At 41.2% G+C, this 20295-nt stretch overlaps 2 protein-coding genes across 2 annotated transcripts; both read left to right on the plus strand.

Moving 5' to 3' along the window:
- Positions 1-12428: 12428 nt before the first annotated feature.
- LOC129766046 (uncharacterized) lies at positions 12429-15464 on the plus strand. Its single transcript, XM_055766498.1, has one exon. It carries the CDS (start codon positions 12429-12431, stop codon positions 15462-15464), a length of 3036 nt encoding a protein of 1011 aa, XP_055622473.1.
- A 32-nt stretch (positions 15465-15496) lies between these two features.
- LOC129766047 (uncharacterized) lies at positions 15497-17728 on the plus strand. Its single transcript, XM_055766499.1, has one exon. It carries the CDS (start codon positions 15497-15499, stop codon positions 17726-17728), a length of 2232 nt encoding a protein of 743 aa, XP_055622474.1.
- Positions 17729-20295: the final 2567 nt, after the last annotated feature.

Here is a 20295-nt window from a genome sequence, read left to right on the forward strand (position 1 = left end):
TGCCCGTTTTGGTCGGTACGATTTGAGGAGCACAAAATGGACCAATCAAAAATGGGCACATATTGCATTTGGACAATGCTTGATATTTCACAATTATTCAATTGTTTATCTCAAGAAGAAAAAAAATGTTATTCGTTATGATAGATGCGTAGATATATTTCCTATCAATTGATGCAAACACCTTTACGATCTATTGAGAAATGCTCGAGTTATAAGCGTTCCAAATCTTGCATTTTTTCCTACTTGTTCAGTGCCTAGATTTTCATTTCACCCCCTATATCTTCCGGTTAGACGTAGTCCTACGTCAAAAGTAGATGCGTCTGGTTCTAAGGACACGGACGGGAGCTTGACGTAGGGTTGTGATTGTTTTTAGTAACTGCATTTGAATTATTTTTTTTTCATTTTCGGGTAGGATGAGGTAGAATCCGAAACAACATTCTAACATGAACACGAGGAACTCAACACTATTTGATTTTTTTATCGACGTTCAAGAATGTGTGCAGAATACAATTGAAGGTATTACCACCTTATTCTTCTATTCATTTTATTATTTTCATTATTATGGGCCTGATCACGAACGTCACTTCACGGTGAAAACGAAGTGAATTGTATACAACGTTATTACGGCTGCCACCGTGTGTGTATATTTAATCCGGAAGAGTTCATCCGTCGTGACAACTTTGATGAACTCGGTGTTATTATGAAAACCACGATATTTGTCACTTGTGTTTTAGGTGGTGAAAGCTAGTCACGCGGAATGGAGTAAGTTTAATTTCGTATTTATTTAGCTTTTTTGCTACCATCTTGAATCTTGTCTTGCTTTTTAGGAAAGAAAAGATAAACAAACAGCAATTTATCCGTCTGGTGGCATTTTTGGAACGAAACTCTGACGTATCCAAAGGACATAAATTTGTTTACTTGTATTCGGTAAATGCGCTAATTAAGGACTAAAAATGTAGCTCCCATAGGCCCATTGAAGCATGGCGAGAGTACTACTTCCGATTGTCTTGAATGAATAGAATTTTTTTGTTTCTATTCTTAGGATTAGACTAACAGAGAGTTGCAACACCATAAAATGGCAATGGAGGCCACTCAGTAATCTTCTATTAGAAAGAATGATCATTACTCAATCAATCGATTCATTATTATGATTATGTATAATATTGATTTGTTGGTATTTTAAGTATAAAATAATAACTGTAAAGTTTTTCCAACATTGCAGAACAGGTTTTTGAAATTCAAACATTCACAATTGGTGGACAATACCCGAATCAGGTCGGTAGTTGTAACGAATAAGGCCATTGTTTTTTATTTCTTTTTACGTAATAGATATTTTCAATGATATTGTTTTGAAGACATTCTTTGAGTGAAAGAGTATTAAAAAAGTGATAATAAGTTTCAAACAAGAAAAAAATGAGTCAGTGTAAAGTATTCACAAGATACTGTTTTTAAATTCTTCTCTATTTATTTTTCCATAATTTTGATATCCGTCTAAAGTAAATTTGAATCACTTTCTGCTATTGGCAAATTTCCTGAAACCCATCAGATATTTTAAATGAAGATTATGTTTCTGACCGACGACCAGCTCTGCCGTGATCTCGCAAAGTGACGCAAGCGCCAAAATTGACATTTTACTTTTTATGTTATAAATCGATAAATAATACCAAATCCTTTCAAACGACTGCGATTTTTTATAGAAGTGTGGAAAAATGACCCCGTATAAGCTTCAAAACGGAATGGCGTAAGCTCCATTTCCACTGTGATGTGGCGCAAGCGCCATTTCCCTTATAATGTGACGTAATTTGGAATCTTATGCGATATGATTTTTAATCCGTTCTGATGGCATATAATGAACGAGAAGGGACAAAACATTTCAAATAACAACATCAATCAAGGGACAAAGCATCTTAACGATGTTCACTTAACTCACTTGCTCAATGTCTTTTTCGGATGAATTGAAGCTGAGAGTTGATCGAAGGTTAATGTCTAAAATCTCCATCGAAACGCATCTTATACCAAAACTCAGAACATCCTCGCGTAAACTGTATTTGCTTTACATCGGATAATTTCGGACGACATTATCTTATTCAACACGGATGTTTTCAATTGCATTTGGATTGGAATAGAAGATGCTGTCAATAGTTATTACAATCGGGTTCTCAACTACGTTGGCCCGCTCGACACACGCTACAAAGACGGAAAATGTGCAGAACTCTTCTCTCTGATGCTACCTCTTGCTCCACTCAACGGTGGCATGTTGTAGAAAATATTTGGAAACAGATTCTCCCACACTTTGATGGATGAACGCCAATCGGTTTAAATTTTTGCAAATTTTAATCGCTGTTTCCACAACAAACTGGCGTTGGTAACATAGCTTAAATAAAACTGCATTTTTTTTTAAATCGAGCCGATGGCAATGTTTTTCCATCAATTGTACACAATTTGTACAGATCAGATTTTCGTAATATACGCGTATGCTGATCATACATGCAATTTTGCGAAAAGTCTCGTACTGAAAATTTCTCCCTCTGGCGCTTGCGTCACTTTGCGAGATTACGGCAGAGCTGACCAGTTTCAGTTTGAATAATTAAATCAAACTTCATGTCCCGTTTATCAAATTACAGAAATTCAGAATCCCATATGGGAGTAGCTCAGATTATACTGATCATGAGGTGGATAAATTCGGGTTTCCTATGAGTTAGAGAAGGAATTATTATTCAACAAAATTGTAGAAATGGTTCTTATAACATGATTCTAACCTTGACCTATACTGAATGTTTCTCAATATTCAAACGAGTAAGACAGAGCTAAGAAAAAGAATATGCGAGATGTTCATTATCATAAATAATAGTCATGTTTTACCTCTAGAGCAATTTATAGAAGGAAAAATAAAATTACATTCCCATATGTTCAACAACTACATAATTCACGAGCAACCAAGTATTCCTCATCTTTGAACCAGCGTTTGATTCAGCAGATTAACGCACCAAACAAATGAATCATGGGATGAGCCCGAATAGAGATGGCATTGAAATACCGAATCATCGAGGTTTAATTGCAACCTTTCATTCTAAAACATACGCTTAATTAAATCATACACATAGAGGCGAATGAACTTCAAAGTTTAAAGCCTCTTAAAAACAAAGAAAGAAAGAAAGAATCATACACTGTATTAATTTGACCTACAAAACGTTCAAACGTCCGAAATTATGCAGCCGACATAACGTTCAAACGCTCGAAATTATGCAACCGACATGTCTCTTATAAACGCGAATGAACTTTTTCACTTCACGAAGTTTATTTTTACACGCAACTGTCCGTGACAATGATGATAGACACAAAAATATTAAGTGAAGTGCAAGTGACGTGAAAGCGTATGTGGGAGTGGTGTTCGTGATGAGGCCCTATATCATCATTTATCAGTGCATTTTTGAGTAAAAGTCTAAATAGGTAAGATTCACGTAGATAGAAACCTAAATCTAATAAATCAATAACTACAGAATTATAATATAGTTGAAATAGCATTTTCTCCAACGTGGCCACGTTGTTCGGAATATTGTTTGTATAGGGTTGTAATAACTCTTGGTAAGTTCGTGTAACTGCGGTAGTAATGTGATCTCCTCGGGTGTTAAGATCTGCTTATTTATAAGCAAGGAAATGGAATACGAGCAATTGAATTCAGGGAAGTGAAGCGGGTAAAATAAGAACATAATTACTTCCAGGAAGACATGGATGGGTAACATAATATTAAGATCGCGACTACTTAAGCTATCATGATTTGTCATGTGTAAGTGAGTGTGTGAAAACTACGTTTTTCATTAAGGGTGCCAAATCAGAAAACTGGTTACGTTATTATGAAATAAAGTTAACGTTAATAACTTCTTTTGACGCGAACGGATTTTGGCGATTTACATACCAAAAGAATCGGAAATTCCCTAAGATTTGTTTGACATGATACACATTACAATCCCATAGTCTGTATATTGTTTAAATTGATGAATATTGGAAGCATTCCCATTTCCTCATACATTTGTTCTGTTCATTTGTGTGCTTTCCCGAACAGAGCTGTCAATAACGAGCAACTTATCGACAAGCAACGAAGGCGAAATTGTGAAATATAAAGTCTCTGTGAACAAAGGAAAAGAAGAAGAACGAAGAGGAATGTTTGCCTAGAGTATAAACAGTGGATCTCGCTGAGGAAAACTTTCATTATTCGTGAGGAAATCGACTGTACAACATCATTGCTGGGCGAGCTGGACGAGCTGGACGGCGAGTGATCGATTGCCTTTCTCAAGCCAATGGGGTTGCAGGAGTAATATGATGGATAAAGCAAAGTTTTCCAAGGGCCTTTTTGAAGGTTATAGACGAATGAACTGAAGAAGTTTAAAGTCTCAAGCAAGGGAGGAAGGTAAACTTTCAGTATCGTTCTGTATTCAAAGAAAAGAATATCGCTTGTTCTTCTTTGTTTTGCGTCATCACATGTTTTCGTTTCGGATTGAGTTGTGGACGCGACCAAATTACTCACTCGCTAATGTATCTGACATTGCAATCATTGCATCAAACTGACGCCGTTGCATTAAGGTACTGAACTACACAATTGTGTGGGGAATCATCAAGCTAGGCTATCGATCGTCAGTTCATCAAGAAAATAAATTTTCTGGAATTTTGTCATTTGTGATTTGGTTTCGCATAACGGTAGGAAAACTTTCCCCACAAAGGAGGACAGCTAAGCTAACCTAGACTGGCAATATTAACAGAAAGGTCTTCTGTTGAGAAGAACGCAAAACGGAGATAAGTGGGTATATAAAGGGTGTGTCACATCAAATTGCATCACGGAAAAAACGCTGTAGAAATTTAATTTTTAGGAATTATATCTTCAGCTTTCGCTTATAATCAGATAAGAGTGTATAGATCACGTTGGCCATGCTTCACTGTCAATTTTTCGTAAATTTGGAAAAATGTCGTCGAACGAAAAAGAGCGTCGTGAATTAATCCTGTGCACTCATTTCGAGAATCCGGAGTTGTCACATCGGGACATCGGTAAGATGCTGGGAATCGTCCAATCCACGGTCAGCAGAGTACTAAAACGATACTTCGAGAACCTAACCATCGATCGGAAGGTGAAGAACGGCAAAAATGGATGCTCCGTCAGTGAAAAAGATCACAAGTGCGTAGTTAAGCAGTTTAGACGTGATCCGAGAAGTTCGGTCCGGGATGTCGCCAATAAGCTGAATTTGTCAAGTTCATTCGTCCAGCGGACCAAGCAGCGGGAGGGCCTGCGTACATACAAGGTTCAGAAGGCTCCTAACCGCGACGAAAGGCAAAACATGGTGGGGAAGACGCGAGCCCGGAAGCTGTACACCGAAATGCTGACGAAGCCGCATTGCCTGGTAATGGACGACGAAACCTACGTCAAAGCGGACTTTCGTCAGCTGCCGGGCCTGTTGTTCTTCTCCGCAGAGGACAAATTCAGCGTTCCGGAGGAGATTCGCAAGCAGAAACTATCCAAGTTTGCCAAAAAGTACATGGTGTGGCGAGCGATCTGTTCTTGCGGAAAGCGGAGCGCCCCCTTCGTGATGACCGGCACGGTAAACGGGCAGGTTTACCTTAAGGAGTGCCTACAGAAGCGCTTACTACCACTATTGAAGCAGCACGAGGGCCCGACCATCTTCTGGCCGGATCTCGCTTCGTGCCACTATTCAAAGGGCGTGTTAGAGTGGTACGAAGCCAACGGGGTCACCTTCGTGCCAAAGGAAATGAACCCGCCCAACGCGCCGGAGCTTTGCCCAATAGAGAAATATTGGGCGATTATGAAGCAGGCCCTCCGGAAGAACCCAAAAGTTGTCAAATCGGAGGCGGACTTCAAGAGAAAATGGATTTCTGTTCAAAAAAAACTACAACCTGACGTTGTACAGAACCTTATGGACGGGGTAAAGAGGAAGGTGCGAGCATACGGGCTTGGGCTCGAAGTATGAATAAAAAGAAAATGCCAAAAGTTGTTTAATAGTTTTTATTTTACTGTCTAAAATTTTCAAAAGGATCGGTCTACTGGACGAATTTCTACAGCGTTTTTTCCGTGATGCAATTTGATGTGACACACCCTTTATTTAGTTGCTTCAAGCCATCGTATATGGATATTTGTATGCGTATGTGCGTGCTTCATAATCCGTACGTAAAAATAGCGCATCTTCGCTACGCTGAAACCCCATTTGTATCTGCTCCCGTGTGCATTGGCCCTGTAACGATGCAACCATCGCCTAATTTTTTATGCTATGATTGACGATTGTTTGGTATTGCAAATTATGCAGTCGTAATGATAAATATAAACAAGGAGGGGAGATAGCGGGAGGGAAATTTTCACGCTAGGGTATTGGTAATGAATCTCTGCTGAGGCAAATATTCAGCCTTTTTCCAATCAGTTAACATTGTTTGTTTTCTGTCATCAATGCATTAAACTGACGCTATGGCGAAGCAGGTGTTGAGGTTGTGCACCAAAAAATTATTTGGGGAGTACCAAGTTGTTCAATAAGTTATATTAAGTTACTAATTTATTTGGGCTCGCGTGCCAGTCGCAAAACTGCTTTCAACTAGGATTGCATTTGCGCAAATCTTGATCATAATGAAGCAGTGCTACTCTTTTCGATGTTGTTGAGTATAACAGATAGAGTTTATTTCGTTTATTTAGTCACCAAGAAAGTAAATGTCGTTCTGGAATTTTGTATGTGATTTGGTTTCGCTTGCCAGTAGCAAAACTATCTCCACTAAGGATGACAGCCGCGCTTATCTCGAGCATGTATTGTTCTGCGAGCACAAGAATGAATCATCAATCAATTATCGTCAAATGATCCTACAATAAAAAAAACATTTCAGGGCGACCAAACTGGTAGCATGGTTATTCCAAAATTTTCGTAGCATAATAAAATAATATCCGCAGTTATAAACAAGCGCTTCGTATAAACTACAGCGTAGTTCTACGTCAATAATGCGGTCGTGTCTAGAACACAGTCTCCTTCTTCTTCTTGAATGGCGTTAACGTTCCCTTGGAGCTTTTGCCGTCTCAACGTATTTACTAACTAGCGTCATTTGCTAATACTAAGTTAAGATTTCTTAAGCCAAATAACAAGCCTAGAATGTATTCCGAGGGGCAAGCTCTTGAATACGCGTGACCACAGTGCAAGTCGAAGGAAATTTCTTTGACGAAAAATTCCCCTATCAGAACGGGAATCGAACCCGAACACACGGCATGATAATGAGAGACGCTAACCACTTGGCCATGGTGGCCCGAAAAAATCAACTTTTCCCCCTTTTTTCCAAAAATGACCTTTTTAAATAATTTATAACTTTTGAACTACTAGACCGATTTAGATGATCGTTATATCATATTAAAGTCAATTAGCTAGTTTTGTTTGAAAAACATTACACTTGGGAAAAAAATCTATATTTTGTTTTTGAATTATTGATTGTAATTGTTTTTCATAACTTATATGGTTTCGGAGCTAAGGCCACCATATTTTTTATTTCTTGAAAGCTGAGATTTTTTTACATAACATATCCAAATATCAGAAAGGTGTTTTTTTCTTTTTCGAGTAATTTTGCAAAGTTAACATGTTTTCAGTTTTCGTTCAATATTCCTATGCGACTAGAATCCAATTTTTATGCATATGTGGTATTTAATGTGGCGTCAAATTTGTATATCGATCATCTGAATCGGCCCGGTAGTTTAAAAGTTATGAATTAAAAAAGCATTTTTGGAAAAAATTAAAAAAAGGGAAAAACGATTTATCGGACCATCGGTAAGTTTTGAAAAATCATAACTCAATAACACAAAATAACGCATCTCTGAATTTTGGATATGTTATCTAAAAAAGTCTTAGCTTTCAAGAAAAAATATAAATAAATATATAGCGCCCTTGGCCCTGAGACAATGTAAACTGTAAAAAAAATAAAATCAATGAAAATCAATAAAATCAAGACCAAAACCCAAAATTTATGCAAGTATAATAGTTTTTGAAAAGAGATTAGCTAATTGGCTTTATTTTTATATGTCGATCATCTGAATCGGTGCAGTAGTTCAAAAGTTATGAAAAAACTGAGAAAAAAATGGTCTTTCGGACCATTCGGACCATTAAATGGAAATGGTCATCCTAATGATAAAAAATATGGGTTTAATGTTTTGCGATAAAGAACAAAACTACCACTTTTCACGAAAATCTGAGAACCAATATATCGATTTGACATGGAATGGTTGTATATAAACATTTACATCGCACTTCTAGGTGGATTGACACTATTTTCGTAACTCAAATAATCATTCAAGATACTTACATATTGTTAAATTATTTTGAAATTATTGAGAAATTGAATTCTAAACACAATTCTTGATAGAACGTAATATTCACTACTTTGACCCATTGTCACCCCCTCTAAGTGGTGAGATTGGGTTAACTTTCATGTAATCGTAGTTCAGTGAAACATTAATATAATTCAACAATTCCTTGAACACTTACGAGTGTTCATCATTAGAGAACATTTCTACGTAATCATAATTGTGTTTTACTCTAATTTACGATAGTTATTCAACAAAAAGTTCAAAAACTACCTTTTTTGACCCATTTTCTCCCCCATCGACGGTATTTTATTTATATAAATCTGATATAACTATAGAGTAAAAATGTAGCTTGTAGTAGCTCTCCGATGAGGACAGTTATCGATAGAAGGACTCATTTCTTCTTCGAAAAATAGTTCGTAACAACAAATCTCCCAGTTTGAACGGGAACCACGGGAACAACACAGATGGACTCAATTTCGGAATCAGATCACAAGCTATCAACCGCTGTCACTATTTCCTATAGAGATTGGATGATGTAATCATAGATATGCATTTCTAGTCCTGTAAATGTCTTCAAGTTACGATATTTTTATAGCGTAGGACAAATGCAGCAAATCATCGCAACCGGCAGCTTGTTTTACATAAAGTATCGTAAAGGTTTGTTTTATTGATTATTGTGTTCCCGTCAGCCCTCTCTCGCTCTCGAGGAGGTGCCTGATGCTCTAGAGGAGCCCATCCGTTCCGAGCGCAACAGCCGATCTGAAGTAATTCAATCAAAGCTAGAAACCACAACAAATCTATTCTGTTCTGCAAATTGAAATTCCACTCCAGCGGTCGGTTTGGGCGAACAGCGTCGAATGTAAAGCAAGCGTTTAATAATCAATAAAAAAAAGTTATATAATTTATGTCTTACGCTTGGCTTTCGGGAGGAAGCTCCGAATGTACTCACCACTCATTGTATGCAAAACAGCTCGAGCATTGTACACATTTATGTGTTGGCTTCTGGTTTGCACCCATGCTGTTTTGAAATTTCTGATTTTCAGCACGCGAGAAGGTTAAAGTCCGCTCGGATTCCTCAATGGGACTCGAGTCGTTTGCAGGTGTTATAGATTCCACGGCGATCTATGTGTCTCTCGGAGGGGACTTCTGGACTGGCGTCAGACTAATAAATTTTTCGGCGTAAAAAAATTAACTCCCAAATGTGTCGCCACGGAATCAAACTTTCAATACCACGAACGAGCTCGGAATCGATAAGAGGCTGGGTGCGGCCCACCTCTCGATGGGCTTCGGTGCGACAGCGCGCGCGCTCTCAGACGGTGCCGTTTCGAATTAAGACTCGGACAGCCAAATTGAGGTCGTTACGTCAGCAATCAAGGTACGAGATCGATGGGTAGTTTCGTGCCATGTCATCTGTCATCTCCAGCAGGCGATGCGATGGCTAATTGCCCGATCGAAGATTTAATGTTGCTGCTGGTGGTGAAGTCTCCTCACATACACGGAGCTAGCAGATAAGCTGTGGTTTTGTTTTCGCATCACTCCATGAAGAAGCATTCAAAAGTCACACATTTATCAACATTGAAATATGTGCTCAACAAAACGAACACATTTGATGTGGGATTACTAGCGGAAAAGCGACAAAAAATACGTTACGAACATACTGCTTGACCTCGGGCTTCACAACCTGAATTCAGAGGTTTTTCATGGTCATATTGAAGGGGCGTTATATGATTGCCATGCTTGAAACATCATTAGATTATAATTATTTGCGAGTGGCGTGATGTGTAATGCAAGGATTTGCACTACATAAAAATTGAAATCCATTAATTCAGGCAGTAGACTACAGCCCTGTCCCAGCGAGGACATGTAATATCTTGCTCAATATTCCAATGCGCGCTTCTCCCCCAGTAAATAATATTTATCTAAAACTAATAATAATGTCGTGTCGTGTCGTGCAACGAATGTTGGAGAGGAACACATACATTGGTCAACTTTGACTTTTCCAACAGCTGAGACTGAATTGGAAAACTGATTGAATACAAGATCCATAAAAAACAGCAATGATAATTATGGTAAATAATGAAATCATACAGCAACTAGCTTGTGCTGCAGCGTTCATCGATTGGTTTATGGTCAAGTTTGAAACGAGAATCAGAAGTATCGAAGATACCCTAATGAGCAAAATAAAACCTCGTGTACAAGCAGCTTAGCTTCCATTTCGACTACTGTGTTGTTAGTAATAAATCAATCTGTGTTATACAAATTTTAATTTAATCTTAAGGAGCCCAAATATTTGATTAAAGTTGTTCAAATTTATGTTTCGGTGATATACTTGACAAAACAAGAATAGAGTAAGGCGTAAAAAGATCGTTATTTTTTAGTATTTTTTAGAGAGCTGAAACACTAACCTGGAAATACAAAAAAAAACAGGAAGTGGGTTATATCTATGGTATAACCGCAAGGGTGACGTAGGACTATCGTTGATTTAGAGATCATTTGTTTGAAGTTGAATCTGAATTCATTCTGAATGAATGAATATTTGGGAGACTTCGAAAACGAGAGCGTTACGTTGGAGTCACAAGGTTTTATGCATTCAATATTGGATACGGAAATATCCTACTGATGGGGAAGAATAATCTTCAGAAGCTATCCTGTTAATTGCGATTGATTGAAAAATCACAAAACCAAATGTATTTGGTCACAGTGTTACATGGATAGAAAACATTAAAATAAACTCTTTCACATGAATGTAATTTTAAATTCCCAGAGGAACTGGCAGATTATTTTCAGTAACGATTAGATATTTCCACAATTTCCTCGATACTGGAAGCCCACCAGTGGTTAATGCTAACTCGATAACCATCTGTTTGTACTCAGTGTCGCTTTATAGCAAAAATCAAATACCTTAGTGTAGACTTCGGAAGACTAGTGAAGAATTTTTCAGTCATTCGTTTAACACTCGCTTATCGCTCGATCATCATTCTTATCACCGTTCAGTTATACCGTCAGCCACCGAACGAGACAGAAGCGAATTCTACGCTCTGTCCGGAATTAAATAAAGTTTTGTTACAAGTTATAAGTTTACCGCCAATTATTTCGAAGTGGTTTGATCACCGTCATATCACCGATTGATTGTGTTGTGTCGAGTTAAATCCCGCTGCTGTGTACTCCCAGTTTTGATCTGTTCATCGCTGGCAACATCGCTCGCTTCAAGCAGTTTTCATATTCCACCATTGGACGAGGTGATAAGGTGAGCCCGACCTGCCCCAACATATTTCTGGTGCCGTGACCAGGATTGGGTATTGCCGCTTTTTTCGCCATCATCCAAGTGAACAACGGTTCAATAGCGACTATTGTTTTCCACGTTACAATTGGCCGACGCTGTCGCCATTGTGATGCGACACAATCGAAAGACAATCTATTGAGACCACACCATCATTGTGAACAAACCAACGATTGAACAATTGACCAATTGTTCAACCCGGCATTGTTAAATGCATGCTGACATTTTCTGGTGTTACCGAATTTTAATTATTCAAGTCCTAATTACTCGAGCATCAGGTAAAGTACCTCTCCAATCTGCGCAAGAAGCCACACAGGTGCTTTTAGATTTGCTTTCCGATATTTTGCATGTTATTTCCCCATCTCATCGGTGCTGAGTAACAAGCATCAAGTGATTATGTGAACCAGAAACCACTCCACACAACGTAGGTCCGATCCGATTCCAGCCGCATGGTACCGTAAAGGTGGCGGCCGTTGCTCTATGCTGAAACTCAACCGGCGTAGGAAGAGTTTTCCACGATTGCTACCAGTCGTTGATCAACGAGTAGTTGATTATTTCCAATTCCCGCCAACTTTCCGTCGTTTACCAGAAGTGAATAGAAGTCACCCGGGCAGAAGAAAAATAATTCACCATCCCACGAGGCAAGTTGCTCATCTGCGTTCCTGGGTTCCCGTTTTGTAATTCATACAAGGCATTTCAAGCCTTGGTCAAGGTTAGTACATGTCCAAGTAAATTATTTGTGTCAGTGCGGGGCTACCTGGTCTTGTATTTCAGCAGGCTTTCTTCCTTCCTGTGTGGTCGGCGTTCTATTGATCTACAATGGCCGACGCTCGATCGAAGGAACAAATGGTGACGCGGAGAATGACCCTGCTGGCGTCGCTGTCACGTGCGGAGCAATTCATCGAACAGTACGTCACTGAACGGGATGGGCTCGAGGTGCAGATCCGGCTAGAGAATCTGGATATACTATGGGCATCATTGGAGGAAGTGCAGACTGCCCTAGAGGATTTGGAGGATACCAACGAAGGTAAAATGTTAAATCTCCAATACCGCGCTTCTATGGAGCCTAGGCTGTTCAGAGTAAAGGCGATGCTTAAGGCTAAACTACCAACTCCTGTTATTCCTCACGAAAACCGCCCCCTTGAAAACCCCCCTCGTTCGTCGTCCGCTTTGTCCGGTTTGAGGTTGCCAACAATTTCGCTTCCGGATTTTGACGGAGATTACAAGCAGTGGCTTACCTTCCACGATACGTTTCTCGCATTGATCCACGAGAACGTAGAACTTCCACCGATCCAGAAGTTCCATTACCTCCGTGCAGCGGTGAAGGATGAAGCAGCGCAAATCATCGAAACGATTGCCATCAGTGCGGCCAACTATCCACTGGCTCGGCAAACATTGGTCGCTCGTTATTCCAACAAGTATCTATTGAAAAAGCGACATTTACAAGACCTGTTGGAAATTCCCAGGATGAAAAAGGAGACCGCTGCCGCGTTGCATTCCGCGGTAGACGATTTTCAGAGGCACGTGAAAATCCTAGAACAATTGGGTGAGCCAACTGCACATTGGAGTACCCTGCTGGAGCATCTATTGTGCATACGATTGCATGATGACACAATCCGAGCATGGGAGGATCATGCAGAGACTGTCGGAAACCAAACGTACAAATGCTTGGTAGAATTTTTGGAAAAACGCATCCGTGTTCTTGAGAGTGTTTCGGTCAACCATAATAATATAGCTCACCAAACCACGCCCGCTGCAGGTGTCAACAGTACTCATCATCGAAGACCCTCGTTACCGTTTAAAATGTCTACTCACGCCGTCACGGAAAGTTCAGCCCCCAAATGCCATGCATGTGATCAGCATCATCCCCTAGTAAGATGTTCGAAATTCGAGAAGATGACGCTAGCTGAGCGTTTACGTACAGTGAACTCAAAACGACTCTGCCTAAACTGCTTTCGCCATGATCACTTCGCCCGTGATTGCTCCTTTTCCTACAGTTGTCGGGTGTGCAAGAAAAAGCACCATTCCATGTTGCACCCTGGGTACATTGAGAATTCCAACAGATTTGGTACTGAATCGCCATCCAACAGCGCGATTTATTCGGGTGGTCCGCCACAACAATCATCCAACGTTCAATCCAGAATTTCATTTCAAGAAGTTTCTAACGCATCGAAGTTACAGACAGTGAAATGCAGCAGCACGATTTACAATCCCCACCCAACCGTGTTCATGCTAACAGTGGTGCTGCGCATCGTAGATGTTTACGGGAAGGAGCACTTCGCCCGTGCTCTGCTGGACAGTGCCTCTCAGCCGAACCTAATGTCCGATCGTTTGGCTCAACTGCTCCGTTTGCGTCGACAGAAGGTGAATGTTCTCGTTCATGGGATTGGTGAGAAGCCTGAACATGCTACGGAGTCTGTGACGACTAAAATCCTCTCCCGCAAAAATGAATTCGCTAAAGATGTTAGCTTTTTAGTTCTCAAGCGAATGATGTCAAAACTGCCAGCTGAAGATGTACTTGTTGAAAGATGGAATCTACCCGGCGACGTGTTCCTAGCTGATCCTGGATTCAATCGGTCGAGCGAGATCGATCTCGTAATAGGAACTCAATTTTTCTTCGATTGTTTCCCCACAGCGTCTAAAATTCAACTCTCAGGTAATCTTCCCATAATGGTTGACAGCGTGTTTGGCTGGATATTTGCTGGAAATTGTCATCTAGTTCCATCTGCCAGTGATGCCGTTAGCTGCACGACCGTCGCCCAGTCGTTAGCCCCGCTGGAAGAATGCATGGAAAGATTTTGGAAGATAGAAGAACTCCCTGTCAGACGTGATATGTCACCCGAGGAAAAGGCTTGCGAAGAGCTTTATAGGTCAACCACATCCCGAAACGATGATGGGAGATATGTTGTTCGACTACCGAAACAGCCCAACTTCGCTGAGATGGTTGGTGAATCGAAGTCCATCACATTACACCGATTTCACCTGCTCGAGCGAAGACTTTCGAACGATACTGATCTGAAAGAGAGCTACGATAAGTTTATGGCTGATTACGTAGCTTTAGGACATATGCGTATTGTACACTCTGACTATACTCCTGATTCACACGTGCACTACTTGCCACATCACCCTGTGCTGAAAGAGGCCAGCACAACAACAAAAACCAGAGTGGTTTTCGATGGCTCCAGCAAAACGTCATCCGGTTATTCGCTCAACCAATCCCTATGTATTGGACCCGTTGTACAAGACGACCTCTTGACCTTAATTATCCGCTTCCGAAAATACCCGATAGCCATGATTGCGGATATTGAGAAAATGTACCGCCAGGTACAGGTACATTCTTCCGATGCTCCTCTCCAACGAATATTATGGAGATTTAGTCCTTCTGATCCATTGCTCACTTATGAGCTCCAGACCGTCACCTATGGACTAGTTCCTTCATCTTTTCTCGCCACTAGAACGCTACAGCAGCTTGCTGAAGATGATGGTGACGTTTATCCTCTGGGAGCCGCTGCATTGAGAAAGTCGTTTTACGTTGATGACTATATAGGTGGAGCAGACTCGATTCCTGAAGCTATCGAGTTGCGCAACGAGTTGACCAAACTGCTGGCAAGAGGTGGTTTCCCGCTGCGAAAGTGGACGTCAAATAAGTTAGAAGTTCTCCAAGGTTTGTCCTCCGACGAAATTGGTACCCAGTCAACCCACAAGTTTGACCCAGATGAGACCGTGAAGACCCTCGGAATTTTGTGGGAGCCTGCATCGGATCAGTTTTGCTTCGATCTACAAATGCACTGCGTCACGACGTACGTGACAAAACGGGTAATCATTCCGCTGTGTCACAGCTGTTTGATCCGCTAGGACTAATAGCGCCCGTTGTTGTGAGAGGGAAAATGATGATTCAGGAACTGTGGCTAGCATCATACTCCTGGGACGACGAGGTTCAGGAACCCATAAAAAAGAAGTGGGAAGAGTTCTACGACGAATTACCAAGTTTGTCCGAGTTTCGTATTGACCGATTCGCGTTTGCTCCGAATTCCACCATTCAGTTGCACAGTTTTGCGGACTCCTCCGAGGCTGCCTACGGTGCCTGCACTTACGCCCGTACTGTGGACTCCGAAGACAATGTGCGCATCCAACTGTTAGCAGCCAAATCTCGAGTAGCGCCCTTAAAGCGACTAACCCTACCGCGATTGGAGCTTTGTGCAGCTTTGATCGCCACACAGCTGCATTCTCGCATCATAGAAGCACTGCAAATGGGAACCGTCGAATCCTTCTACTGGTCGGACTCCACCGTGGTGCTACAGTGGCTTAGAACTCCTCCAAGTTTGCTTAAGACATTCGTGGCCAACCGAGTCTCGGAGATACAAACCTCCACGCACGGATCGCATTGGCGGCATGTATCTGGAATCCAGAACCCGGCGGATCTTGTATCCAGAGGGATGCATGTGAAGGACCTCCTGACCAGCTCGCTTTGGAAGAACGGTCCTGAATGGTTAACCTGGCCTGAAGCGGCTTGGCCGACACCGAAAATTACGATCTCACCCGAAGTAGAACATGAATGCAAGCGAATGATGACTGTTGTAGCCACTACTGCACCATTTTACAATCCAATTTTTACATTATACCGCAACTTTTCACGTCTGGTAAGAATAATTGTCTACTGCCGATGTTTTATCCATAATCTGCGCGACAAGGTTCGAACGCAACCCGTACACTTAACAGGTTTCGAGCCAAGAATGTCGCTTTCCGTTGAGCAAATCTCCCAAACTAAAGCACAGCTTGTTAGACTGGCTCAAGCCGACTGCTTTCAAGACGAAATTCGTGACCTTCGTCAAGGACGACCTTTGAAGAAGAGCTCTCCGATAAGGCTGCTGAATCCATTCGTCGATACAGAGGGTACCTTGAGGGTTGGGGGGCGGTTGAAACTTTCTGAACAGCCATATTTATTCAAACATCCAGCCTTGCTCCCTAGCTTTCATCCCCTCGCCAAGCTGATAGCCAAATCCTTCCATTACAAACTGGTTCATGGTGGCGGTCACGTCACCCTATCGAACATGCGTGAGGAGTATTGGCCATTACAAGGACGAAGACTAGTACGCAGCGTCATCAGAAACTGCTACCAATGCGCTCGAGCCAATCCCGTTCCAGTCCAGCAACAAATTGGTCAGCTGCCTGCCCAGCGGATCACTGCCAGCAAGCCGTTTGCTGTTACCGGTGTGGATTACGCCGGTCCAGTTTATTTAAAGCCGATCCACAAACGAGCTCAACCGACGAAGGCATACATCTGTCTATTTGTCAGCTTCACGACGAAGGCAGTGCATCTAGAGCTTGCCGGTGACCTCTCAACAGTAGCCTTCCTCAAGGCATTCCGCCGTTTTGTATCTCGCCGAGGTCGACCAGCACACCTGCATTCCGACAATGGGAAGAACTTCATTGGGGCCAAAAATGAGCTGCACCAAATCTACCAAATGCTCCACAGCCAGCAGGAGATGGAAAAAATCCAGAAAGTATGTGCCGAAGAAGAAATTGTTTGGCACTTGAACCCACCGAAGGCGCCTCATTTCGGTGGACTTTGGGAAGCGGCAGTCAAGGTTGCCAAAACCCACCTGTACCGTCACCTCGGGAACACCTTGCTGTCGTTTGAGGACCTGTCTACAGTTTTAGTAGAAATCGAAGCTGCGATGAACTCGCGGCCACTTGTTCCGATGACCGAAGACCCGAACGACTTCTCCGTTCTGACGCCAGCACATTTCATTATCGGATCGACAATGCATTCCCTGCCCAGTCCCAACGTTTGCGACTTCCCATGGTCGCGGCTTGACCACTATCACCAGCTGCAGCAGTTATATCAGCAGTTCTGGCACCATTGGAGAACCGAGTACCTCCAGGAACTCCAAAAGGACACCAGAAGCTGCCAACCAAACGCCGCAATTACGCCTGGCAGGCTAGTGGTGGTCATCGATGAATTCCAGCATCCAGTTCGTTGGCCACTCGCCCGGATTGAGGCTGTCCATCCAGGCGCAGATGGACTTGTTCGCGTGGTGACGCTACGCACGCCGAGAGGAACCATCAAGCGCCCAGTCACAAAGATCTGCATATTGCCAACAGACCAAGAAGATTAACATTCGGAAATTGTTTTGTGAAACAAATTTTTCTTTTTCTTTAACTATTTGAAATATTGTATCAACTTAGTAAATCTTTTAAATTTATTTGAAATCCTTGAATTTCAAAGGTGGCGGCGATGTTTGTACTCAGTGTCGCTTTATAGCAAAAATCAAATACCTTAGTGTAGACTTCGGAAGACTAGTGAAGAATTTTTCAGTCATTCGTTTAACACTCGCTTATCGCTCGATCATCATTCTTATCACCGTTCAGTTATACCGTCAGCCACCGAACGAGACAGAAGCGAATTCTACGCTCTGTCCGGAATTAAATAAAGTTTTGTTACAAGTTATAAGTTTCCCGCCAATTATTTCGAAGTGGTTTGATCACCGTCATATCACCGATTGATTGTGTTGTGTCGAGTTAAATCCCGCTGCTGTGTACTCCCAGTTTTGATCTGTTCATCGCTGGCAACATCGCTCGCTTCAAGCAGTTTTCATATTCCACCATTGGACGAGGTGATAAGGTGAGCCCGACCTGCCCCAACACCATCTGTTAATAGCACTTGATCGAAATATATTTGGTCACAGTGTTACATGGATAGAAAACATTCAAATAAACTCTTTCACATGAATGCATTTTTAAATTTCCAGAGGAACTGGCAGATTATTTTCCGGATCCTTCTCGATGCTGGATGGCATCCAAACGGAAAGAATTCCGCTCGTGTATGTGTGTGTGTGTAGCGGCTGCTTCGAGATCTTCCCAGGGAACCGTTTGTGGCATCACTCTCCTCCTGATGGATTCCCTTCTGGCCTAAGGTGCACAAACAGGCTCTTGGTGACACCGTTCATTCGCGCTTTCATGATAAACGAAGAGCTTCACCACAACAGCGACAATATGCTCCCATCGCTGTTCAATTAGAACTGAGTGGATTTCCGAGCGGCGCTCGCTTATATACCGATTGGTGATTTCAATAGCCTGTTTTGAAAGCAATTTTAAGACTATTGAAACAAGTTTTTGGATCAGAAAGTAACGAGTATAGAACGCGTAGACATTTTATCTTTCGAATGAAGTGTTTATCATACCATTTCGTTCAGTTGTTCAAGAGCTATTAACGCTCAAAATCTCGGTCTCCGGCGTAACGCTTTCGGTTTCGAAACTTTGATTTTACACCCCGGTATAGAAATGAAAGACGTAGTCCTACGTCAAAAAATATTTAGGCTAATCGTTTCTAGTTTAAGAACCTTCTGCTAACATGTTTTACTTTTATGTAAACATATTACATTCCAGTAAGAACTATTACTACAGAGACATCTTTAAATCAATGAAAAAATACCATTTCGTTTTTAACTCTCAATATCTCAAGCAATAAAAACCGCACAGGAAATCGATAGAAATCAATAGAAACTAGATTAAACTCAGTATAAACACAGCGAATTAAAAATCAAGCAGATGATTCCAAACCAAGGAACTTGAAGTTTTAAAATGAAGTTCACATACACCTACAGGTGTTCATCCATCGTGAAGTTACAAACCATCTTCAAATTTTTAAAGAAAAATATTATGTTGCACGATTTTAATTGTTGAGTATATATATATATGGGGAAGTGGGGGGAAAGTGGTCATATGCCCATTTCTTGTGTACCACTAAAATTTACGTTTTTAGAAAAAATATGTTAGCTCTACTTATTGTTGCTCAAAATAGGAAGTGATTTTTATTATGAAAATTTAAAATAGTACATTTTTCATTACTAGAAAAAAACAGGAAGTGGTCTATGGTATAACCGCAACGGTGACGTAGGACTATCGTTGATTTAGTGATCATTTGTTTGAAGTCGAATCTGAATCCATATCCATTCTGAATGAATGAATAAATGAATATTTAGGGGACTTCGAAAACGAGAGCGTTACGTTGGAGGTACAATGTTTTATGCATCCAATATTGGATACGAAAATATCCTACTGATGGGGAAGAATAATCTTCAGAAGCTTTCCTGCTAATTGCACTTGATTGAAAAATCACAGAACCAAATGTAATTGGTCACAGTGTTATATGGTTAGAAAACATTAAAATAAACTCTTTCGCTTGCATGTTATTTTCAATGCCAAGGGGAACTGGCAGATCATTTTGCAGCAGCCATATCTTTCCGGATTCTTCCCGAAGTCCACCATCAGTGGTTAATGCTAACTCGATAACCACCTATTAATTGCACTTGATTGAAAAATCACAAAACCAATTGTATTTGGTCGCAGTATTATATGGATAGAAAACGTTAAAATAAACTCTTTCGCTTGAATGTAATTTTTCAATTCCAAGGGGAACTGGCAGATTATTTAGCAGCAACGATCACTTCTTTCCGGATTCTTCTCGATAACCAGCAAACGTAAAGAGTTGCGCGCGCGTGTATGTGTGTGTGATGTCTCAAGCGGAACCAATTTTCGATGCTGGTATTCTCTCGGTCGTCTTCTCTTCTCTTTCTGATGGATCGGCTTTTCTGCGCTCCGTCACAGTCCCAAACAAACTGAATTCATTTCAGGTTAGGACAGGCCAGGTAATGAATCCCTTGATCCCTCACCATCCAGCTCG

The sequence above is a fragment of the Toxorhynchites rutilus genome, chromosome 2 (assembly GCF_029784135.1).
Source record: "Toxorhynchites rutilus septentrionalis strain SRP chromosome 2, ASM2978413v1, whole genome shotgun sequence".
Lineage (NCBI taxonomy): Eukaryota > Metazoa > Arthropoda > Insecta > Diptera > Culicidae > Toxorhynchites > Toxorhynchites rutilus.